Source organism: Ahaetulla prasina, chromosome 2 (genome assembly GCF_028640845.1).
Source record: "Ahaetulla prasina isolate Xishuangbanna chromosome 2, ASM2864084v1, whole genome shotgun sequence".
NCBI classification, from domain to species: domain Eukaryota; kingdom Metazoa; phylum Chordata; class Lepidosauria; order Squamata; family Colubridae; genus Ahaetulla; species Ahaetulla prasina.
The window spans coordinates 277,963,932-277,989,474 of record NC_080540.1 but is presented as its reverse complement, the minus strand read 5'-3'; the positions used below and the strand labels follow the sequence as shown (position 1 = coordinate 277,989,474).

Genomic DNA, 25,543 nt, shown 5'->3' with positions numbered 1-25,543 from the left:
GGATTCACCCCACTGAGAGCAAGGTACGGGCCATCAGGAAGGCCCCGGTTCCAAAGAACAAAACGGAGTTACAGGCATTCTTAGGTCTGGTCAACTTCTACGCGGTATTCTTAAGGAATAAGGCAACAGTAGCCGAGCCGCTGCATAAATTACTAGCAAAGACGGCTGCATGGTCTTGGGGAAAGGCGGAAGCTAGGGCATTCAAGGGTAAAGAATCTCCTATCGAGTGATAGCCTCCTTATCCAATACAATGGCACGCTGCCATTAGTGTTAAGCTGCGATGCATCTCCCTATGGGGTGGGGGCTGTGCTCAGCCACAGGTTACCAAATGGCACAGAAGCCCCTATTGCATATTACTCCCGAACCATGTCATCAACTGAAAGGAATTATAGCCAGCTTGATAAGGAAGCCTTGGCTATAGTCTCCGGAGTAAAGAAATTCCATGAATATGTATTTGGTTGTGATTTTGAAATCATCACGGACCATAGACCTTTGCTAGGTCTGTTGGCAGGCGACCGCCCAACGCCCGTGGCACTTTCGCCAAGACTGACCCGATGGACTATCTTCCTGGCAGCGTATTCTTACAAATTACTACACCGGCCAGGAAAGGAATTAGGGCATGCAGACGCCCTGAGCAGATGCCCGTTACCAGAGACTGTTATCGAAGACCCCACTCCGGGAATACCAGTTCTGCTAATTGACTCTTTGGACTCTGGCCCAGTCACATCCAAAGAGGTGGCTCGGGCTTCGTATAAGGACATTACAATAAGAACTGTAATTGGTTGGGTACAAGAGGTTGGCCGCTGCGGGCGGCGTTTTAAAGAGTTTGTAAAAAAACGTGGGGAACTCTCGGCTCAAGGGGGGTGCCTGCTATGGGGGGATCGAGTGGTGATCCCGGAGAAATTGAGGAAAAAGGTATTGGATCTCCTGCACGAAGGTCACCCAGGGATCGTGAGAATGAAGGGTCTAGCACGAAGCTATGTGTGGTGGCCCTTAATGGACTCGGAAATTGCTGAAAGGGTAGGGAAATGCCAGGCCTGCCAGGAGTCCAGACCGCTACCCCCAACGGCCCCGATTCGGGAATGGGAGAGACCCCAGGGCCCCTGGTCTAGGATCCATATCGATTTTGCCGGCCCCTTCCACGGCCAAACCTTTCTGGTAGTAGTCGATGCCTACTCCAAATGGCTGGAAATCATTCTCATGAGATCCATGACAGCCGATGCCGTGATTTCAGTCCTACGGCACCTATTTGTAACCCACGGGTTGCCTGACACTTTAGTCTCCGATAACGGCCCGCAATTCACGGCAACCCAGTTTGAGGGGTACTTGGCAGAGGAGGGCATCCGACATGTCCTCTCGGCGCCTTTCCACCCTGCGACGAACGGCCTTGCAGAACGTTTCGTTCGGAGCGCAAAGGAAGCATTGTCCAGAATCAGGCCAGGCGATTGGCAAACAAAAATTGATACATATCTAGCAGTCCAACACAGAACCCCCTGTGTAACAACTGGCCGCAGCCCGGCCGAGCTATTAATGGGTCGGAAGCTTAGGTGCCCACTAGACCGTTTAAACCCAAACTACATACCAGACGGTTACAAAGGGGCACACGGTAAAACAAGAGAGATGGCAGTAGGCGACCTAGTGTGGGCACACAACTACAGCGAGGGCCCGACCTGGTTAGCAGGAAAAATCCTAGAAATAACAGGACCAAAATCATATCTAATAGAGATAGAGGATGGCCGGGTATGGAAACGCCACATAGATCAAATAAGGAAACGCATAACCGGTAAAGCAGAATCAGACGAAACAGACCCTGACTATTCAATGCATAAATCCACAGCTGACTCAAACCCGGGGCAAACGCAGGACTTATCTGAGTTCCAGGAGGTCCAGCGACGCCAACCGGTTCCTCCTGAAAACAGCAGGGACGACTCTGCAAATAATCCAGGGCCGGATGGCCTAGAGGAGGAGCTGAGAGGAACAAACAGTCCCTCCGGTCAGCTCGACTCACTCCCAGAAAATGCATTGCGCAGGTCCGAAAGAGTCAGGAGACGCCCAGTCTACTTGCATGATTACGTTGACAAATAAGATGTTAATTTCATGTAAATATTGGTAAAGTGTTTTCTGGGAGGGAAGGAGTGTAATGTATCTTTAAAAGTTTTGGCGGGAAAATAGCACGTTGCTGATTGGTTGAAGCCTCCGGCAAAACTGTATATAAAGAGGGGTTTTTCCCAGCACTGGCTGCTGGGTTCACCATATAGTAAAGAGCTGTTGTCACTATCCTGGTCTCCTGCCTCGTTATTGCCCGAATCCAACAGGACCTGACTAAATTTTTTTTCAAATCAAGCCATCATCTGTCCCATTTGGAAATCATTCCCAATATATTTTAAATCCAATCTATGATCCCCCACCCATATGCTCACTAGCCCAGATCCCAAGCACAACTAGTGATAGAATAGCAACTGAAAGCAAGCAAGTTCTACCAATCTTTGCTCTCTCTGAGTCAGTCAGCTGAGTTCTGAGAAGACATTCTCCATTCCCTCCCCTTCCTTCCTTCCTTCCTTCCTTCCTTCCTTCCTTCCTTCCTTCCTTCCTTCCTTCCTTCCTTCCTTCCTTCCTTCCTTCCTTCCTCCCTTCTGACATAACCAGCAAAACTTTCACAGTTTCAGCTCTCCATGCGGATATGCTGCTTCCAGAAGTATTAAATCCAGGATATCCCATGGTCTTATGTTAAAATAGTACCATAGTCATTATACACATTCAGAAGTTACAAACCTGTTAGTAGTCTTCTGTAATTAACAATGGTCTTGTTCTACACTTGTTCCAGGACATGATTTGCCCCCAGGTCCAGGTTCAGGATTATTACACTCTCTTGTTCGCTGACGTTCTCTATTCTGACATGAGGACCAGCTAGACCAGCAGTTCCAGTTCCCATCAATGGCAGTTTGAGCTGGATCAGGATCAGAAAGAATTTGTCTAACTTCAGAACATTCAGAATTTTAGAAATAACACTGTCTTCCTTCAGAATCTCACAATCATATAGTATAAAAGACCCATGGTGGCGCAGTGGTTAGAATGCAGTACTGCAGCCTACTTGACTGCTGGGTGGCTGCAATTTGGCAGTTCGAATCTCACCAGGCTCAAAGTTGACTCAGCCTTCCATCCTTCTGAGGTGGGTAAAATGAGGACCCAGATTGTTGGAGGCAATAGTCTGATCCTGTAAAACCGCTTAGAGAGGGCTGTAAAGCTCTGTGAAGTGGTATATAAATCTAAGTGTTATTGCTATTGCTATATTTTAATTGTATGTTGATTGTGTTTGTGGGCTAACTATATTGCATAAATCCAAATCAACCAATACTGGTTTTTTTAAAAAAGTTTAACAATGCACTGTCTAATTACATTTGAACTGTTCTACAGACTTGTAGTCTCAGTTGCAAGTCCTGCTCAGTTAAAAATGGTAATATTTTCTGATTTGAAATGGACGATTTTGATTTTACTGTTATTTATTGGGTTATGGATTTTATTTAGTGTATTATATTTTATTTGTTTATAGTGTACTTTTCTAGGAGCCCTTACTTGTAGTGGCAAATTACTATTATTTTCCTGCTTGTTATCATGTCCTTAGATGCTGATAGTCAACCCGTCACCCTTTTCAAAATGACTTTTCCCGTGCTGAGGAAGAAAGAATCTCGACAACATGTACAGAACTACTAATTTTCTAGGCACCTGTCAATCGCTCCAAGTTGGACTTAAAATGGGCAGGTGCAGCTGAATTGACTGAGCCATGGTCTTGCCCTAATTTCTTGGAAGAATCTGGAAGAATTCTTTGGGGTGTAGACAGGGTTCTCAGGGCTATAAATCCAAACACCTCTATGTTAGATCCTTGTTAGATCCATGTCCCTCTAGATTAGTTAAGATCTCCCAGGAAGTCACATGTGCTTGTATCTGAGTCATGGTGAATGCATTCCAAATGGACAAGGTATTTCTATCAGCCTTGGAGGAGGGGTGGTATATTCCCTCTTGAAACTATAAGCAAACCACAAAAGAGACATCACATTTTGGCTCTGTGGAATATGTGAAGCATCTATTTGAGTCTCCCCTTTGAGTCTGGACCTCTAGAATGTTCATAAGTTCCTATTGCTCCCCTTCACCTTATTTATCAACTCTTAATTTTCAACTTCTGCCTTCCAATTCTAACTTCCCTGTGATCACTGTTTGCAACCTTCCCGGACAGCACTTGATGAACAAAGTCAATGGAGGAAGGTGAATTTGTTTAACAACTGCATCATAAAATCTGCCGGGATTGAAGCAACTAGCTTGCTTAACAATAGAAATTCTCCTCCCAGTTGTTGTGGTCATAAGTTGAGAACTGCATAGCTCTTTTCATTTCAGACAAACTCAGCATAATTAAGTTTTGGACATTTTGTATAGATTCTGTATATTTTTAAATAACACAGTAGAGCCAAGAGAGCCATTAAAATATATGGTAAGTCAATGAATGAATTCTAACCTGGTATGAAAGTTGACTTGGGTATTTCACAGGCATCTCCCTTATAAAATGGAGTGCAGGCGCATTCACACTTCCCTTCTATCAGCATTACTGTCCCACCATGTAGACAAGGCTGGCATTTGCATACGCTGTATTCAGCCACATAATCCTCTACAGCTCTGTCCAGATTTACTTTCTTTGCTCGGGAGTCTGGGATTTTCAGCGGTACAAGGTCCGAAATTGGGGTTAACTGCAAAATATTTAATGCATTTTTTCAGTTTAAATAATTGTTTATCCTTATTATGTGGTTCTTACCTAAAGAAAACACAGACTATAGCCTTTCATCCTGAGAAGATCCCTGTTCTCCTACAGTTATACTTACCTCTCCTCAGTAATCAATTCTTTCAAATGCAGATTTTAGTTGTTCATTTTACTACAGCTCCATCATTAACAGTTGTAAAGTGTCAATTTTACGGCTTTCTGTCAAATTCCCAGTAATTCTTTCATGATATAGAGATGTCTGTGAGAGACTTTAGAAGTAGGCCTCAGGAAAGCAGCGCCATCAAGATAGGGCAAGAGATCTCACATGCCCACTTAGAACAATTTTATTTTATTATACATTACCAGTTAAAATCAGAGAAACGTTGTTTGAAAACTTTTAAGTACTTTAACACATAACTTGTTGGGATGAAATTTTGTCTACAGGATGCATGTGATTTGGATCATGAGATTAGAATAGCTGGGTCTATTCAAACAGGGATTCTAAGGCAAATGATACGAATGCAAAACTCCTGCTGAGGCTTGTTGTAGAAATAAAGTTTGCTGGGAAAACTATCATAGTAGTCCATAGGTTTCAAAACTCTTACATGAGGGCCCCAATGAAAGATTGTCACATAGTTATAATTATACATTATATACATTTATATAATTATAAAAGGAATAGAATAGGACCTTCCATTCATTCATTCTGCCCCATTTCATGTGATTAATTTTATCATAAATTAAAGTTAATGTACCATTTTATCATTAATGCTATTTTCCCCTTAACTCCACATACTTCTTTCTTAAGGTTCTGCCTGATTTTTTGGAATGCAACCCAAAGAAAGGTTGATCGTGGTCTATAGCCCTAAAAAGTTACATTCTTGTGAAGTAGAAGGTCTCCAACCAAAAGAACTGCTTTGTTATCTAGGCAAAGGCAAGAAGGAAGGAAGGAAGGAAGGAAGGAAGGAAGGAAGGAAGGAAGGAAGGAAGGAAGGAAGGAAGGAAGGAAAAGGAAGGAAGGAAGGAAGGGGAAGGAAGGAAGGAAGGAAGGGGGATGAAGGAAGAAGGAAGGAAGGAAGTAGGGAGGGAAGGGAGGGAGGAGGAAGGAGGAAGGAAGGGGAGGAAGGGGAGGGGTGGAGGAAGGAAGAAGGAAGGAAGGAAGGAGGGAGGAAGGAAGGAGGAAGGAAGGAAGGAAGGAAGGAAGGAAGGGGATGAAGGAAGAAGGAAGGAAGTAGGCAGGAAGGGAGGAGGAAGGAAGGGGAGGAAGGATGGAGGGTGGAGGAAGGAAGGAAGGAGGGAGGGAGGGAGGGAGGGAGGGAGGGAGGGAGGAAGAAAGGAAGGAAGGAAGGAAGGAAGGAAGGAAGGAAGGAAGGAAGGAAGGAAGGAAGGAAGGATTATTAGGAAATCCAGGATTTTTTATCAGAATGTAAAATGAAAAAACATCTTGGAAGAAAGCTATGGTGAACCATTCCTAGAAAACATTATAGAAACTATAGCAGTCAAACTTCACTTGAGTGCGGCTTGATCAGAATCTTTGACTCTGAAAAGTTTGCAACTTTTTAAAAATATTTCTTCAAGAATACAATCTTTCATTTGTGGGTTCACAGATATTGAAAACGTCTCCAACTTATTGATAGATAGAAGAAAATCCTCTCACCTCTTGTCTTATCACTGCAGGAGCTTGTGGTAGTGTAGCAGCCCATTCGACATAGTGTTCTACATCAATTAGCCTGACATTTGATGAAAGCAATTCATTCAACCTTGTTAAGGTAGCTGTTGTCCCACCTTGAATCAGAGAGACTACATCTTGGATAACCCCACTCTGTCTCACTTCATCAACTGGAGGAGAAAAAAAATGGAGGTGAACTAATAGGAAGAGTGGCCTTAAGAAAACAATTTTTCTTGGATGATGATGATGACGATGGTGGTGATACAGGCAACTGAACATTCATTTGATTTTATTTTTCCACTTTCACTTCGAAGAAAGGGAAATGATGAAGTTGACTGTAGTTGGAAATGGATTACCTAAGAGTTTTTGCCAACTGCCCAGATTGAGGAAATTCAATCTTCCTATATTCATTGGTATCAAATCAAGTGATTCCATCTTGCACACTGGTGATCCAGAGAACCAGTGTATGATTCAGGAATTTCTGCTAGAATTCCATGGTGCCTAAATGATCAGGCAATCTTTTAGAATAGACGTCTTGCTTGGTCACTCTTCAATTATTTCATGATTTAGAGCAGGAGATCCTAACCCATGGGCTGGCACTGGTCCGCAGCATGCCAGAAACCGGTCTGCGCAAACAAGTGAAGCCCCATCCACAGGACGCAGGCAACACATGAAACTATTTCCCTTTTGATCCATGGAAAATTGTCTCTCCACAGAACTGGTCCCTGATGCCCAAAACATTGGGGAAGTCTGATTTAGAGACAGAGAGATACTGTGCTTTTAGAGATGCTTTTATTATCCTTTTTTTCCATCAATGTCTACAAGCCAGCCTTAATGTCAATCTATGGGCTGACATCACATATAAATTAAGCCTCTAATCTATTGTAGGAGCCTCCAAAATGCTTAGGGCCAGGGTACTTACGGGACCGCCTGCTGCTACCGAATGCCTCCCACCGACCCTTACGCTTGCACAGAGAGGGACTCCTCAGGGTGCCGTCCACCAAGCAATGTCGGCTGGCGGCCCCCAGGGGAAGGGCCTTCGCTGTGGGGGCTCCCACCCTCTGGAATGAACTTCCCCCTGGACTTCGTCAACTGCCGGACCTTCGGACCTTCCGCCGTGAGCTGAAGACCTATTTGTTTATTCGTGCAGGACTGGCATAGGATTTTTAATAGTTTTAATATTTGATATAAATTTTATAAATTTCATGGAGTTTTTATGATTTTAAATGTTTTAATTCGGCCATATGTTTAATAAATTTTTTAATTTATTGTTTTATTTGTATACTATTGTCGTTTTATTTTGGCTGTAAACCGCCCTGAGTCCTTCGGGAGAAGGGCGGTATAAAAATTCAATAAATAAATAAATAAATAAATAAATCAGATTAAATGGCCCCAATTTGGCAACATACTAGCAAGTTCTAGTCACAGTTTTTCAGGTGATCAATGGTATTGAAGTCTTCGAGAGGTTAAGACCATGCAACATCCCATCCTGCTCCTGCCAGAGATAATCTAGAAGTGTGTTCAATGACGTCTCAATCCCTTATCCAGGTATGAATCCTGACTGAGAAGGGTCCAGATGATTCACTTGGTGAGTTCTTTGGAGTTACCATAAAAAGCTGAAGCTGAAACTTGGCCAGTCCCACCTTGGCTTTTCTTCAGGTATGCGGGAACTCTTCCAGAAGAGTCCCACTGCCTCATTATGTCAAGGGGAAAACATCTGTTGTCTTGTAAAATATAACTTATTGTGTCTTTGTCAGATTTTGTATTTTTCCATACACTGCAACAATTAAAATGTTCCTGAGCAGGTTCCAGTGACGTCACCCTCCTGCTGGGTGCTCTAACAGAGCACTCCGTGTTGGAAGATTGTAAAAGTCAGTGAAACAGAAAAAATCACTGTTCACTGAGCTTAGCATACCTTCTGGGCGAAAGAATGTTATGCAGAGTTGTGGAAGAGTGGCAGGTCTGACAGGGGGTTTGCTCTTAAGAGCGAATTTTCCTGGATTTATGACCCCACCGAATTCCACTCCCTCCAACTTCAACACGATCCTGTTTTTATCAGGAAAAAGGAGTGGGCAAGTCGCTTCTGCTCAAAAGGACTTATTAAATTGATTGATTTTCTAAGCAGACGGGAATTTCACAAGCGTTCGATCTTTGATGTAGAATCAGCACGGCAAGTACCGACTCCCTTTTTGAAACTGGAAACCTTTCTTTGTCTTTGATTAATTGACTTTTAAAATGGCGTCTGAAGTGAAAGTAAAAAATTTTTAGTACGATAAAGTAGCGTTATTTGTGGATTGTTACAAACGGAGTTTTTTTTATACTGAAAGGAGGGAAGGAAAGTTATTAAGTTTGAATTCCTGATTCTTTTGAAGACAGAATGGCAGCTAAACCTTTAAAGCCTTCTGGAAGAAGGGGATCTGAACCAAGTCTTGAGGAAATATTGAAAGAACAATTAAAACTTTCTGAAGATAGGCAAAAAGAGATGATGGAGAATTTTAATGCAAAAATAAGAGAAGATATTCTTATGGCAGTTCAAGGACTGAGTAAAAAAATTGAGGGATTGGAAGTGGAAATGCAACAGATCTCTCAGTCAAATAAGCATTTAGAAGACAAAATGAAAGGTGTTCAGAAAAAAGTGGATCAAAATGAAGATCAGGTTGTGATATTACAATATAAACTTATGGAAGGAGCTCTTAGAATTCGTGGTATGCAAGAAGAGCGAGGAGAAGACTTAAGAAAAATTATATCAGAAGCATTGGCTGAATTTATTGAAGTGGAACCCCAAGAGGTAGCTTACCAAATTGATAAAATATATAGAGTTAATTCCTGGATTGCAAGACAGAGAAAGCTTCCTCGGGACATTGTGGTTTATTTTGTGAAAAGGACTATGAGAAATCAGATTCTGCAAGTTTCATATCAGACAACTTTAAAAATTGGAGAACAGGAGCTGAAGGTGTTGAAAGAGATTCCTTCAAAGATGTTAAGAGATAGGAAGGAATTTGCTTTTTTTACACAAGAACTTAAAAAACATCAGATTCAATTCAGATGGGAGGTGCCAGTACTGACAGTATTCTATCAAGGACATATTTGGTGGACTTGCAAGAAAATTAAGGTCTTTTGGATAAGAATTTGGTGGATTATTTAAAATGTACTGAAGAAGAGGATAAAATTCCTGCCATAATTTTTCCTTTTGGGAATTATAATGGATTGTACAGGGATTGAGACTAAATTGATTCTGAATTTAATAACAGCAGCAAGACTGTTGATTGGACAATACTGGAAGAAAGAAGAGATACCTACAATAGAAGAATGGATATTGAAATTTATTAATTTGGCTGAGATGGCTAAAATCTCAGCTTTTTTAAAAGACAATACGCAGGAAAGATATTTAACTGAATGGGAAAAATGGATTGATTATCTACAAAATAGATATTAGATTAAGAGATATCAGATTGCCTTTGAATAATTAGAAAGTTATTTTATGTAATGGGGAGGGGGTTGGGAGATGAAAAGCTTTGGATGTGGTTATTTGGATTGGAAGGGAAAATTTTATTCTATGTTTGGTTTATGTATAACAATACCTTGTGATTGACCGGGAAGCCGGGGAGGAGGGGAAGGGTTTTTGGGAGGAGGGGGAAAAGGGGAAAATGTTTTTGTTTTTTTAAAACTCTTTCAATAAAAAAAAAATGTTCCTGAGCAAAAAATTCTGCCTTCTTTGATTGCTTTGTGTAGGTCTTATGCAGAGGTAGGTTTCAGCAGGTTCTGACCAGTTCTGGAGAATTGGTAGCAGAAATTTTGAGTAGTTCAGAGAACCAGTAGTAAAAATTCTGACTGGCCCCACCCCCATCTATTCTCTGCCTCCCAAGTCCCAATTGTGGCATTATATAGTGATTGGCACATTAGTGAAATATGTTTTATTCATTATTTATATCCTGCCTTTATTATTTTTACAAATATCTCAAGAGTCAAAGATATCTAACATACCTTTTTCCTCATATTTTCCCACAACAACAAACCTGTGACTTATGTTGGACTGAGAGTGACATCCAGCAGGCTTTCATGGCTAAGGTCTTCACTACTAAGCCATCATGCTTCTCATTATATATTATATTACACTGGCATTAATAGGTACATCAGTATTATTTATTACTTAATGTGATTATACAGCATGTGATTGATGTCTTCTGACAACACATCTTAGTTCTTGTATGAGGGATACAATGTACCAATGAATATGCAAACTTGGGCATCAGAATGCCAGAGGAAAGTAGGGGCTGATGTACTCACCACTTTTAAATCCACTGGTTTTACATTGCTTGGCTTTAATCTCCGCTGTGGCTTCTGCAACATCTGCGTCGATAGAAATTCCTAAATTAAAGCCTAAGCATCCATTTACATCCTCTGCACTGAACCCTGAAAATAAGAGTCAATAAAAATGATTAGAGGTGTACACAACTGTTACACAGAAAATATGCTATCAAATTCCTGATTTTTCCAATGGATATTGGAAGAAGTTGCAAGGTGGGAAGTATTGGAGATTTTTTACTTTGGATCCCTTTATTTTTGTTTTTTCTCCCCCCCCCCCCCCCAATCTGTATTTGTTTTTCAGATGTCATTGCTTTCTTAATGGCTGCTTTCAGGGAAACAATGGTAGCTCTTACTAGAGATCTGAACCAACCTCTAATATAAGAGTTCTCAAATCAGAAGTGCAGACTGACTGTCTTTAGTGTGTAACTTGCCCCATCATTTTATACTAATCGGAAGCTCCCCATATAAGTTAGAATACAATTTTGATACTGGATAAGAAATCTGGGAATTATAGCCATCACCTTTGGAAGGCACCAATCTGGGGAAAGGCTGATGAGTGTGTGTAACAGTGTGACGCAGATCAAGGACTGAGACATCAGGGCATGTAAGGAAAGATGGCTTAAGACTAGCATGATCTCATAGACTAGCATCAGTCTGGCTCATCCCTAGAATTGGGCAGATTTGAATTTACCTGTAAAGGAACTTCCCCCATGACAAGCTATGAACAGTCCCCTTATATTTAAAGCTCCTAACTGTTATTTAAAGGCTGCTGAGTCCTTAGTTCAGAAAATCTCAAGAATTTGTTGAATGCAAATAAATTTCCATAGTAGGTTAATAAACATTCTACAGTGAAACCAAAAATAAAGATAGGTGGTGGATCAGCTTCATTTTAAGCAAAGGTGGTTATTTGGTTAAATGTAAAACATTTCTTCAAATGGTCTATTTTTTCATAATTTATTTTCTAACAATATTGATGTTTGAAGTTGGACCATAAGAAGGGCTGAGTGCCAAAGAATTGAGGCCTTGGAACTATGGTGCTGGAGAAGAATCCTGTGAGTCCCTTGGACTGCAAGGCGAACAAACCAGTCAGTCCTAGAGGAGATCAACCCTGACTGCTCTTTAGAAGGCCAGATCCTGAAGATGAAACTCAAATACTTTGGCCACCTAATGAGAAGGAAGGACTCACTAGAGAAAAGCCTAATGCTGGGAAAGATTGAGGGCAAAAGAAGAAGGGGACGACAGAGAACGAGATGGCTGGATGGAGTCACTGAAGCAGTAGGCATGAGCTTAAATGGACTCCAGAGGATGGTAGAGGACAGGAAGGCCTGGAAGAATATTTCCATGGGGTCGTGATGGGTCAGACACGACTTCGCAACCACCACCAATAACAAATATCAACTTGGTAAATAACATAGTTACTGTTCTGCTGAAGAAAAACTATATACATTAAACTTAGTTTTTTTCCTATACTTGAGGTTAATTTTTTCCTTCCTTGTATAATAGATATTGGGCATGATCCAGCTAATGTTAATTACAAAAAGAATGGCATGTAGTGAAATGGCTATAATAACATACTTGGGTTGTGAAGGCTATTTCAATGGAGGATTCCATTTCAAATTTTTATGATCCCTCTAAAAACAACTCACTATGAGGAGCTAATATGAAAACTGGTTTGTCCCTGAAATTATCCCAGAGCAAGAGTTGATTATCATTATATCACGATATTATTCTTACATACAGACCCTATTCCTATAGAATGTGAACAAGGACAATGAGAAGTGTTTCGGGAACATCAAATTGAGCTTCCAGGACTGGAAGCATCTTCTAAATACCAACTAGTTGCTGTGAACTAGCCACAACCATTGCTGCCTGCCTGGACTATGGGAAAGGGATTAGTGAGGTGTGAAACCTTGCCAGTATTTTATTAGTAGAGGGCAGGAGGAAACTGGACATCCTGGAGGAAACTGAATTTCCAAAATGGTGGTTTTTGGCCACGTTAAGGTGATTTTGTTCAAGCACAATTGTTGGATAAGAAGATTTGGCTGGGTTAGTGACTGACTGCTTCAAGAGATAATAAGAGAGGACTTTTTATTAATCTGGCACAGATTCAGAATTTGGAGGCCCTCCTAAACTTGCAACTCCTGCTTGAAAAGCAGATGGCAGTCATGGGTAGGAAGGCTTTTGCACAGCTCAGTATTGTCTACCAGTTGTATGTAATCCTGGACTGGGAAACTACTCATAGTCACTAACGCCAGAATCACCTCCCAAATGGACTACTGTAATGCACTCTACATGTGTTGCCCTTGAAGGGATCTGGAAGTTCCATCAGAAGTTTTCATCTGGTGGAAAATATAGCAATGTGGGGTAGTTATGTCTGTTCCTATAACAGCACATATTACACTTCTGCTCTTCAAGCTGCATTTGTTGCCATTTTGCTTCTGGGCCTAATTCAAAGTGCTAGTTTCAACTTTTAAAACCCATCATTATTTGAGCCAATTATATATTCCTGCCCTGTGGGGTCCAGCAAAGGAGATATGCTGTGAGCCTTGTCAGCATAAGAGACCCAGGACATCATACTCTTCCTCTCCCCTAAGTAACACTTGGCTCAATCCTAGACATCTTTTCAGGACCTTAAACATAACTTTATAACTTTTTAAACATAACGTAGGTCTGAGGATCTCAAAGCAATAGTGAGTTTAAGATGATTTCATTGTTTTATTATCAATTCTCTCAAAACTCTTATTTATAATAGTACAGTTGAAGTATTTTTAATAGAATTTTTTGACATTTGGATTTTATTATTGGTTTTAATGTAGGGTATCTAGAATTCCTTTATTGTGAGATGGAAAGGAAGGAAGGAAGGAAGGAAGGAAGAAAGGAAGGAAGAAAGAAAGAAAGAAAGAAAGAAAGAAAGAAAGAAACTATACCTTGTGCTCGTTCCGGGAAGTCGGGGGAGGGAGGGGGGTTGTGAAGGGAGGGGGGAGGGGAGGGAAATTTTCTGTAAAACCTTTTGAATGAAAGAAAGAAAGAAAGAAAGAAAGAAAGAAAGAAAGAAAGAAAGAAAGAAAGAAAGCTTATCAAAAGGCTTATCACGCGGGCACGATGCGAACCGGTAATAAAGGTAAGTAGAACCCACCCCTGGTGGGGACTCCTGGGAGGGGTGGGGGTGGGCAGGGCCAGTCAGGAGTAGGATTTGGGGGGCTCCGAACTGCACAGAATCTTAGCTAGAGGTTCTCCCGAACCCCTGCAAACCCCCAACAGCCCATCCCTGCAGGTACCATTTCTCATCCCGACCATGGGTGCTGTCACAACATGGTTGTCTCAGTTTGCCAGGTCACAAAAAGGCTGCCATGATGCACGTGGAAAGTCATACAACATCCATTTAAAAAACATCCATATAAAAAAAAGACTTACTACAATGCCCCCTGCAACTCTTTCCAGGTTTCCAGGACAGGTTCCACACTACCGATTGCCTGTGGAATTATTTATTTCCCCAGGGCAGATGGTGGGGAGGGGATTTCCAACCAAAGCCCTGGGCTGCATCCACTTAGAATATTTTCTAGGAAGATACATGAAACTGAGAAGAATTCAGAGTAGCATACAACCCTGGCAGTGGTGGATGGCTGGAGGACATGCCCTTGGTTCTTTTAATCTTTTGTGATTTTTAACATTTTAACTTTTAAACTCTGTTTTTAATATCATTTTTAGCAATGTCTCTTTTTATTGTTTTTGTTTGTTAATACTAGAGTCACTTAAGTGAGATGGGTAGTTTATAAACTTGATAAAGAAATAAATCGATAAATATAATTTGGGGAAAATCATAATGATGGATGCTACGGGCACTTATCGTTTAGCCAGTGTGATTCCAATACATGTATTTATTGTAACTAAAAGAATTCAAAAAGGTTAAAATCATGTGAAGCGAGCACCAAAGGTTGTAAGTTTTTAGGGGGAATCCAACTGTTGTCTTTGAGATGAAGAATTCAACAATAAGATTAACAGTGACTCAATATAAACACACTAAGATCCAGTTGGTACCCTGAACCAATCCAAGCTGAAGTTTTTGAAGAACCCAGTTTTAAAGGAAACAGGATTATGGTCAGAAATCAGTTGCTCTGATTGCCAGCTATGCCATTATTCTTGTGCATAAGAGACCACTTTCATTCTGTCCTTACCAAGTGATGAAAGAGTTTGGTTATCCAACACATATATCAGCTCATATTTTCCTCCAATGGTTCCTCTATGTGAATAATGAGTTCCATATGTTTCAAGAAATTTAAAATACTCTCCCTTCTCATAGGTACTTGGCAAAAACTTTAGTTCTTCCAGGAATGTCTCACTCAAGCGCAAATCACGTCTTCGCATTTGGAAAGTTCCCAGTTGTATATCAGATTTGACTTGTAAATAGATGGGATTCTATAAGGAGAAAATAGTGATATATAAGTTATCCTATCCACAGGTATAGAGGTAGAGAATGAGATTGTTGAACTCTTTTACATTGTCCTCTGATTATTGTAAATTTATTTATATGGTCAATTCTCAGGTAATGAAGGAATTCATAGACAATACAGTAGAAATGACTACTTCAGCTTCAACCACAACAATACACGAGCACACAATAGATTCAAACTTAAAGTGAACCGCTCCAATCTCGATTGCAGAAAATATGACTTCAGTAACAGAGTTGTTAATGCCTGGAATGCACTACCAGACTCTGTGGTCTCTTCCCAAAATCCCCAAAACTTTAACCTAAGACTGTTTACTGTTGATCTCACCCCATTCCTAAAAGGTCTGTAAGGGGCATGCATAAGAGCACCAGTGTGCCTACCGACCATAATTTGTTCCATAACTTTGGTCACAAACGAATTTGGTCGTGACCCGAACCTAATTTTGGAAATTTGGCGCTTACAAAAAAATGGCATAGAAGAGGAAATTGGCTGCAAAAAAAAAAAAGTGAATTGTTTTTGGGTGGAACCAATTTGGTCATGGTCAGAAGCATTCGTGACCAGAAGTTCTACTATAGTCTCTAGGAAGGAGATTTCTTCTTAAGAAGAAACCTGATACTGGGTAGCAGCCCACATCTTGTTGTAAATCAGTGGTGGGTTTCAAATTTTTTTACTACCAGTTCTGTGGGTATGGGTGGTGGGCGTGGCATGGCATGGCTTGGTGGGCATGGCTTGGTGGGTGTGGCAGGGGAAGGATACTGTAAAATATCCATTCCCTCCCCAATCCAGAGGAAGGATAGATGGGGGAGGGGCCAGTCAGAATTTTTACTACCGGTTTTTTTTTTGTTGTTGTTTACATTTATATCCCGCCCTTCTCCGAAGACTCAGGGCAGCTTACAGTGTGTAAGGCAATAGTCTCATTCTATTTGTATATTTACAAAGTCAACTTATTGCCACCCCAACAATCTGGGTCCTCATTTTACCTACCTTATAAAGGATGGAAGGCTGAGTCAACCTTGGACCTGGTGGGACTACAACCTGCAGTAATTGCAGGCAGCTGTGTTTTAATAACAGGCTTCTTACAGCCTGAGCCACCACGGCCCTCCGAACTACTCAAAATTTCCACTACCGGTTCTCCAGAACTGGTCCGAACCTGCTGAAACCCACCTCTGTTGTAAATAAAGGTAAAGGCAAAGGTACCCCTCACACATACGTGCTAGTCGTTGCCGACTCTAGGGGGCGGGGCTCATCTCTGTTTCAAAGCCGAACAGCCAGCGCTGTCCGAAGACATCTCTATGGTCATGTGGCCAGCATGACTCAATGCCAAAGGCGCACAAAACACTGTTACCTTCCCACCAAAGGTGCTCCCTATTTTTTCTACTTGCATTTTTACATGCTTTCGAAACTGCTAGGTTGGCAAAAGCTGGGACAAGTAACGGGAGCTCACTCTGTTACACAGCAGCACTAGGGATTCGAACCGCTGAGCTGCCAACCTTTTCGATCGACAAGCTCAACGTCCTAGCCCCTGAGCCACCGTGTACCTTTGTTGTAAATACCTATTGTAATTGTAAATACTTCCACTGTATATGGTAAAGAAGAAGCGCAAAAGTCTCCAATATTACACCTCCATCCTAAAATACCCAATCCCATTGTGACACCGAAAATGATCACTACATTGTTGGCTAAAAGTGGGGCTCCCAAACATATCAGTATGTGGGTTGGATTAGGGTTTCTAGTTCTTTGGTATCATCCTGTGCACCTTACTCACAGAAAGTAGGCAGAGGACTGTAGGTTTCATGTCTCTGTATTCATGCAGCATCTTTATTTTGGTAATCAAGATAATCTATTGTGGGGATTTGCACAATACGTTAACCCATAAACTAATAAATGGATTCTCACGACATGCTAAGACACTGAAAACCTAAACAAGGTTAATAGTTTTTGGTATTTCAATAACCCAGTTCAGCACAAATGAAGCCAATGGCTCAGTATTTCTTAGGGCATGTAAATTATCATTCCTCAGGAATAATGGATATGTCAGCCCTGGAGGCCATCTTTTTCTTTGGATCTTCAGGGCTGCCACATTTAGTGCTGTGGGAAACTGGGATGGGAGATTGCATGGAGTTGCAGGGATATCTAGTTTAAATAACATTCCTTTCTCAGAGAGTCAAAGACATTCGGCCTGCACCTGGAGTGGCGTGTCTGGGAGGCATCTCCAGGTGCAGGATGGTGCAGTGATTGGACCATGTGACGGACATGTGGGCGCAAGGGAAGGGACTTGGACCTTCTTTTGAGTGGGGAAAACCTGGAAGCTTTCATATTCGGGTTTTCCCAGATGTGTCAATATGACATCTCTTAATAGAATGGAACTATTAGGAACTTGTAGCTTTGGAGTCTTCGTTCATTGGGGATGTTACTTGGAACCCTGACAGTATACTTACCTATGATTTTTTTTTTTAAAAAAAAGCTTACCGATCCTTTGGTGTTTTTCAAGAATTCACTCATGTTGGATGATCTGCTAGCATTGAAGCCTCCCCCAATAGTGCCTGATATATCAGACTCAGTCGGTTTCAGTTTAATAGACAAGTTTGCATCAAAAGTCTGTGTTTTTGTTTTGAAGATTTCTTTCATTGTTGATGCTTGGTCACTGTAGAATTCACTTGTAAAGTGTTTGTCTCCTCTTGTCTTGAAAGGTAGAAAAAAATACAATTAAATGGCTGAGTAACAGATAAGTGATGATAAACAACATAATCTGTGATGACATCCTTTGGTACCCTAAGGTGTGCTTTGTTCAGACAATACACTAAGCTATAAGTTAGCAAACCAGATTTTGAATTAGCACCACTAGTAAATCCATCCAGGATGTAGAATGTTTCTCTCTGTTGGAATCACTCCTCTTAGTTTTCTTCTTAGTGTAAGTCACTTTCTTAATGTTTGGCCACTTTCAGATGTGTGGACTCCAACTCCCAGAATTTCCCAGCCAGCAAGGGAGTTAAAATCCATATATCTAAAAGTGGCTAAGTTTGAGAAACACTGGTGTAAGCAATCAAATAATAATAATAATAATAATAATAATAATAATAATAATAATAATAATAATAATAATAATAATAATAATAATAATAAAAATAATAGTTGTTCTGCACACCAGAACAACTAGACACAAGAACAGTTTTTCCCCGAAGGCCATCACTCTGCTAAACAAATAATTCCATCAACACTGTCAAACTATTTACTGAATCTGCACTACTATTAATTTTTTCATAGTTCCCATCACCAATCTCTTTCCACTTATAACTGTATGACTGTAACTTGTTGCTGGCAATCCTTATGATTTATATTGATATACTGACCATCAATTGTGTTGTAAATGTTGTACCTTGATGAACGTATCTTTTCTTTTATGTACACTGAGAGCATATGCACCAAGACAAATTCCTTGTGTGTCCAATCACACTTGGCCAATAAAAACAAAATTCTATAAAAAATTCTATTCTGGGGAAATAAGGGGTTCTTCGACTACAGTCCATGGGATGGGAAGGAAGTTATGTCTGGTGGTGGATCTATCACCAATGAACTTTCAGCAGAGATGACTGGAGCTGTTGGGATGGACACATCTCCTTCCTCATCCCTGGAATATCTTTTGGATAATCACATTCAGAACATCCTATGCTGCCATCCCTATTCCCAAGTCACCAGTCCTTCAGATTGTTCTGTAAATCTGTGGCCAACAAAATCATTTAAGCTTGTGAGGGGTGAAAAGTATGTGGTCTGAACTGGTCTAACCTACACATATTCATAAAGAGAGGTTAAGGCCAATGTGAGGCTATTTCTTCTACAGGCTTCTGACCGAATAATAACAAATAAAATTTGGAAGAGAAGTGGTGATCCCTCATGTTGGCAGGTGAATGTCTGAAGAGGGATAAAATTCCACATTTTGTTGTTGTTGTTAAAGAAGAATGCTTGCTTTTATTGTTATATATAAATTAAAGCACCTATATACAGAATAACTCTATCTTTCCAGCATAGAAGGTGGTTTTTAATCACTATCGTTTTAACAGCATTTAACAAAATATTTATAACTCATGCCTTTCAGCCATATAGGGGTTATATCTGATGGGAATTTCTAAAGCTGTAATCCAGATGCCTATGGCCAACACTGTGATGGGAAGTCTGAATTAGTAAACATGGATAGGGAAGTCTAACTATTGTCTAAATTTTTCGCCCAAAACTAGACAGCACTACATTTTGGTTTTGCCAGATTTGTTTTGCTGCAACAAAAGCACCTGATTGATTTTGGATAATCTCAAAAGGCTAAGTAGGATCAGAACTGAGGTCTGTCTGGATGGGACATTAGAAATTCCTATAAACTAGACCAGAGGTCTCCAACCTTGTCAACTTTAAGACTTGTGGACTTCAACTCCCAGAATTCCTCAGCTGGCAAAGCCGGCTGAGGAATTCTGGGAGTTGGTCCACAAGTCTTAAAGTTGACAAGGTTGGAGACCACTGAACTAGACAAGGGAATTTTTTTTAAAAAAATCCTAAGGCAATGGCAAAATGTTTATGTAAAGTTGCCAAGAAAATTACAGGGACACACCCTTGACATTTTAGAAGTTGAGGCTGAGGCAAAGTGGATTTTGCTTTTTGGTGCAGACCAAAACTCTGTTTTACACAAAGAAGCTTACGTCATAACTGAGGACAGCCGTATTCCATGGCTTGCGGTAATAAGTGGCTGTGTTCCCATCACGGGCTCTATCACAAATGCCATTGTAGAATTCATTTTGAAATGCAGTTTGAGCTGGTGTCATTCCCAGTACATTCACACTGGAAGGAAGGAAGGAGGGAGGGAGGGAGGGAAGGATATTAATCATCAGCCATCTCATTGTACTATTAAATGTCATATACAGTGGTGGGATCCTGGTGATTTAACAGCCGGTTTGGTGATTGTGCGCTGTGCGCGCATGTGCAATTGAACAAAAAAATCACCTTCCGCTTTAGTGCGGATTAGGCATGGTAATCTGCTCTGCCAAGCTAATCAGCTGCAAAGATATAGGTAAGTAAAGCGCAGGGGTGGGCGGGCGGGCCCAGCTGATAATCGGAGCTACCAGTTTGCCCGAACCGGTCGAATCCCACCCCTGGTCATACTACTACATATTCCTATCAGAAATATCAAGCCAATACAACAAAGACAAATCAGTAATATATATAAAAATTATAAAGATAGATTTTTTTGTCATAGCATTTTCCCCAAGTTCATTTTTATTGAATCTGTGTTGATCCATTGGTTGCAAAAAAAACCCTGATGAACTGGTTTGCCACCTAGGCATAATATTGTGGGTTTAAGAGTGAGGGGCCCCAAGTCATCCATGCAGCATGCATGCCTAAAATGGGACTAGAACTCATTCTTGGTTTCTAGCCTGGTAACTTAACCATTAAATTCACACAAGGAGTATTATGTTGCCTTAAATATTAGCCTATGTTGCCTGGTAAACTTTAGATATTATTTAAGTCAGTTTTGAGCCTCTCTGACTCCTTAATATTTAATAATAATAATAACAACAACAACAACAACAACAACAACAACAACAACAACAGAGTTGGAAGGGACCTTGGAAGTCTTCTAGTCCAACCCCCTGCCCAGGCAGGAAACCCTACACCATTTCAGACAAATGGTTATCCAACATTTTCTTTAAAATTTCCAGTGTTGGAGCATTTACAATTTCTAGGTAGCCTACAAATAATAGGATAGAGAAGAAGACTTACAAAAGAATCCTTGGCTGGTCAGTGAAGACCAGTAGAAAGCCAAAGTTATGAGGATTATACAATGACCCTTTTCCAAAGCCTGGCAAGTTTTTAATGATTTTCAGAATGTCATGATGGTGGGACCTGTTCTAAAGTATATGTGTGTATGTGTGGGGAGGATATCATTCCAGAAAGTAAGTGACACAATAAGGAAAGTATAGTTCCTGGAACCTATAAGATCACATTATTTCAAGGATCACAATCCAAATTATCATATGGGTTTACATGTTTATCCATTAATGGGCTACACATTGGATTAATCTGAAGACCCTTTCTAAAGCAGATCAAGATGATCTGAAACTGGTTTTCATTTAGCTAGAAAAGAGTGGATGAATCCGATCCATCTCTGTTAAAATCTAGGCTGGATTGATTTAACAGTAACAGAGTTGGAAGGGACCGTGGAGGTCATATAGTCCAACCCCCTGCTCACGCAGGAGACCTGTACTAGGGATTGGAACCTCTGAACTGCCGACCTTTCTGGTTGACAAATTCAGTGTCTTAGCTACTGAGCCACCTAGTCAGGCTAGTTTATTCTGCTGATTTTTTCTAATCTGGCATGCTGGCAGAAGAAATAAAACTTGCTTTGCTAACATCCATAAGGTGCCAAGGTTAGCAGATAGAACATTCCAATCATTGATGGACAGGTCTGATCTTTTCAATGTAGAAGCAGCTAAAAATAATGAAGAACTTACATCTTCATGATGTCGAAATGTCGGATCAGAAAGCAAAATGGTAATTCATTAACTGCAAGGGATTGATAAAAGATCTGTAGCACTACACACCAGCTGATGGTTATTATATGCTCAATTTTTTTTAAAAAAAAAATGTTCACATCATAGAAATGTCTTATGATGCTTAGCAGAAAGTACATGACAGGCCAGAGCAAAAGCAAGAAAATCACATAACTTTTAAAATAAGTGTGTGTGTGTGTTTGTGTGTGTGTGTGAATAGAAGTCAGATAGAAATGTGATCTTAGTCAGGGGTGGACTTCAAAAATTTTAGCAAGGGGTTCTCTGCCTAGTTGCTGGGTGGGCGTGGCCATAGCTGGCATGGCCTCCTGCACCATGGCGATGGCGGAGTGGCTGGGCTTTTTGCCCTTCCCGGGCTCCAGAGGCTTCCATCAAGCCTCCAGGAGGGCGAAAACTCCCAGAGGCTTTGGAGGCCCTCTGGAGACCAGAAATGGGCCCATTTCTGGCCTTCCTGAACTTCTAGTAGGCCAGTTTTTCGCCCTCCCTGAGCCTCCGTGCTTGCCTTGCATTAACCTGCATCCAAAACATGCTGTGTGGGGATTCCTGGGAGGGGCGGGGCAGGGTGAGTGGGACCAGCCAGGAGTGGGATTTGGGGGTTCTCTGAACTGCACAGAATCTTATCTAGAAGTTCTCCTGAAGCCCTGCGAACCCCCAGCAGCCCATCCCTGATCCTAGTGGAACTAAGAAAGATGTTCAGAACTTTTGCATTCTTGAAAACCATTTTGCGGATTCTAGCGTTATCAGGTAGCGCAACATATAATTTGTATTCTTCTCCTGAACATTTTCTAGAACTTACCCTTGTCCAGCTGTTCTTCCAAGTTCCGATACGTCAATGTCACGATCCCCACATGGTGGGCGTTTGGTTTCATCACAATTATCTTCATCAGAGAAGTCACCACAGTCATTTTCTGTGTTACATACCAGCCTATTCTTTAGACAATATCCTTAGTGTAGAATAAAGAATGAAACATTTATGATTATAGGTAATTGGATATGTAGAATGCTTTCATAAATCAACACTGCCTTCAATACACAGTCGTGTATTGGACTTCAACTGCCCAAATTTGCAGCCCAGATAAAACAAACTGCCATTTATGTAAGAATGACTGATTGATTTAGTGTTAATTTGCCTTGGGTGGGGGGGAAATACTATAATACTTTTGAATCATACGGTGCATTTCAGTGCAAATGGAGCTACACCTATATGTAATGCAAAATATTTTCAAAAAGTTTTATTTGGGGAAAAGCAACAATCATCATAATATAATAATGCAGTGAAAATAATACATATTGGTGATTAAAGTATACTGAAACTGAGCAAGATCTTCTTCAGTTTTTTAAACAGGAAATATCATAATACTTTGATATTTAACATTTCTCTGAACATTATAGTATGGTTACCCCATCAAAACATGGCTTATAAAAATGCATGCATAAATAAAATATTATTACAAAAATAACATTAAAGGTAAAAGTTCCCCTCGCAGACATGTGCTAGTCATTCCAGAATCTCGGGGGTGGTGCTCATCTCTCTTACAAAGGCCAAGAGCCAGTGCTGTCCGAAGATGTCTCCGTGGTCATGTCGCTGGCATGACTAAATGCCAAAGGCACACGGAACGCTGTTACCTTCCTACCAAAGGAGGTCCCTATTTTTCTACTTGCATTTTTTACGTGCTTTCAAACTGCTAGGTTGGCAGAAGCTGGGACAAGTAACGGGAGCTCACCCCATTATGTGACACTAGGGATTCGAACCACTGAACTGCTGATCTTTCGATCGACAAGCTCAGTGTCTTAGCCACTGAGCCACTGCATCCCTTTCAACGTCTTACTGTACAATATTCAACGTCATACTCTACAATGCAGGCTGAGAAAAAAATGTGAAATTGGAGAAAGTTTAAAAGCAAGCAAGAACACATCTGCAATTTTCTCCATCTGAAAGGTGACTCTGGAGGCTTTCCTTGCAAGAAAAGCCCACTGTCCTAGAGTTTTAATCATAATGATATGACTCTGAATCTTCATCTTGTCATCAGACCACTATAGTTAGTGATGGCAGAAATGAGAAATGATGTATAGAGAAATGATGTCAGAGTCTCCATACCAGGGGTGCTATTCAGCAAGTTCTGACAGGTTCTGAAGAACCAGTAGCAGAAATTTTAAGTAATTCAGAGAACCAGCAAATACTGATGGCTGGCCCCAGAGTGGGGTGGGAATGGAGATTTTGCAATATCCGTCCCCTGCCACACCCACCAAGCCTTGCCCACAGAACCGGTAGTAAAAAGGATTGAATTCCACCACTGCGCCATACCTACCATTTTCACATTCAAACTCTTGATCCTTACATTGACCTCTCTCATCTGGACACAGGCTTTTTGTCTCACAGGATTCTCTATCGCTCAGAGCCACAATGCATGACTTCCCTCCAAACTGTCCGAACTTCAGAATACCCCTTGAGCGGTGCTTTGTGAGAGACATTAAAAACAAAATTAAAACAGGCTCAGAATCAGTCAGCTGTGGAGGGGATGAACGGCTGGGGAAAATGAGGCTGGTCGCGAAAGCCCTCCCTTTGCCTATTAATTAATGATTAGCACTGAAGTTTAATCATCCTTGCCGCTTTATAAATTTTAAATTTTGATATACTTTTATGTTTTAATATTTTATTTGTGCGACACCCAAAATTCCCCTCTGTGAGGGAAATGGGCTGTTTCAAAAGATGATAAATAAATAAAATAAATATACAAGGTGAAAGAAATGGAAACGTATTTTATTACTCCAAAATAGAAAGGATGGGAAATTCAGAGTTCAACACTGTAGCGCAGTGGTTAGAAGGCACTACTGCAGACTACTTCTGCTGACTGCCAGCTGCCTGCAATTTGGCAGATCGAATCTCACCAGGCTCAGCCTTCCATCCTTCTAAGGTAGGTAAAATGAGGGCCCAAATTGTTGGGGGCAATATGCTGACTCTGTAAACTGATTAGAGAGGGCTGTAAAGCACTGCAAAGCGGTATGTAAGTCTAAGTACTATTGCTATTGCTGGATCATCACCTACAACTGTGTTTCTCAACCCTAGAAAATTTTAAGATGTATGGATTTCCAATTCTGAAGGCTGAAGTCCATACATCTTAAAGTTGTTGATGTTGAGAAAGCCAATGTACAACTACTGAAAATGTCCCAAAGGTGTTTTTTCAAGAGGCAACTGGACTTTCTGGTTTTTCTTTGAAAATGTTTTGCTTCTCATCCAAGAAGCTTCTTCAGCTCTTCTTCCACAGCTGAAGAAGACCTGAAGAAGCTTCTTGGATGAGAAGCGAAACATTTTCAAAGAAAAACCAGAAAGTCTAGTTGCCTCTTGAAAAAACACCTTTGGGACAACCATGACCTGAGAAACTTCATAGCTACCGAAAATATACACATTTACACTGTGAAAGGATTTAAATGAGTGATCTCTTACCATCCATTCAAATTTAACGCTATAATTAGTGGACAACCAGTGATTCCAAACAAGAAAGCCTTTTTTCTTTTACTATTTGAAACTAATATCCACCAAGGAGCCTATACTTCATAAATAAATCTTCTTTATGAAGCCCTTTTAATACAAGATAAATTATGAAATTATGATCAAACCGGTCAGTCCTAGAGGAGATCAACCCTGACTGCTCTTTAGAAGGCCAGATCCTGAGGATGAAACTCAAATACTTTGGCCACTTAATGAGAAGAAAGGACTCACTGGAGAAGAGCTTAATGCTGGGAAAGATTGAGGGCAAAAGAAGAAGGGGACGACAGAGAACGAGATGGCTGGATGGAGTCACTGAAGCAGTCAGCATGAGCA

The 25,543-nt window shown here is 40.9% G+C and overlaps 1 protein-coding gene across 1 annotated transcript in view; it reads right to left on the bottom strand.

Moving 5' to 3' along the window:
- LOC131193383 (complement component C9-like) overlaps positions 1 to 25,543 on the bottom strand; it is a 38,849-nt gene that overhangs the window by 4,609 nt on the left and 8,697 nt on the right. Inside the window, exons 3-11 of the mRNA XM_058173477.1 lie at positions 24,030 to 24,177; positions 22,517 to 22,664; positions 19,855 to 19,993; positions 17,642 to 17,854; positions 14,900 to 15,140; positions 10,704 to 10,829; positions 6,405 to 6,586; positions 4,508 to 4,736; positions 2,773 to 2,947 (exon numbers count right to left, since the gene is read on the bottom strand). Of these exons, the coding sequence (XP_058029460.1) occupies positions 2,793 to 2,947; positions 4,508 to 4,736; positions 6,405 to 6,586; positions 10,704 to 10,829; positions 14,900 to 15,140; positions 17,642 to 17,854; positions 19,855 to 19,993; positions 22,517 to 22,664; positions 24,030 to 24,177 (1,581 nt within the window). The 3' untranslated portion in view covers positions 2,773 to 2,792. The remainder of the gene's footprint in view (positions 1 to 2,772; positions 2,948 to 4,507; positions 4,737 to 6,404; positions 6,587 to 10,703; positions 10,830 to 14,899; positions 15,141 to 17,641; positions 17,855 to 19,854; positions 19,994 to 22,516; positions 22,665 to 24,029; positions 24,178 to 25,543) is intronic.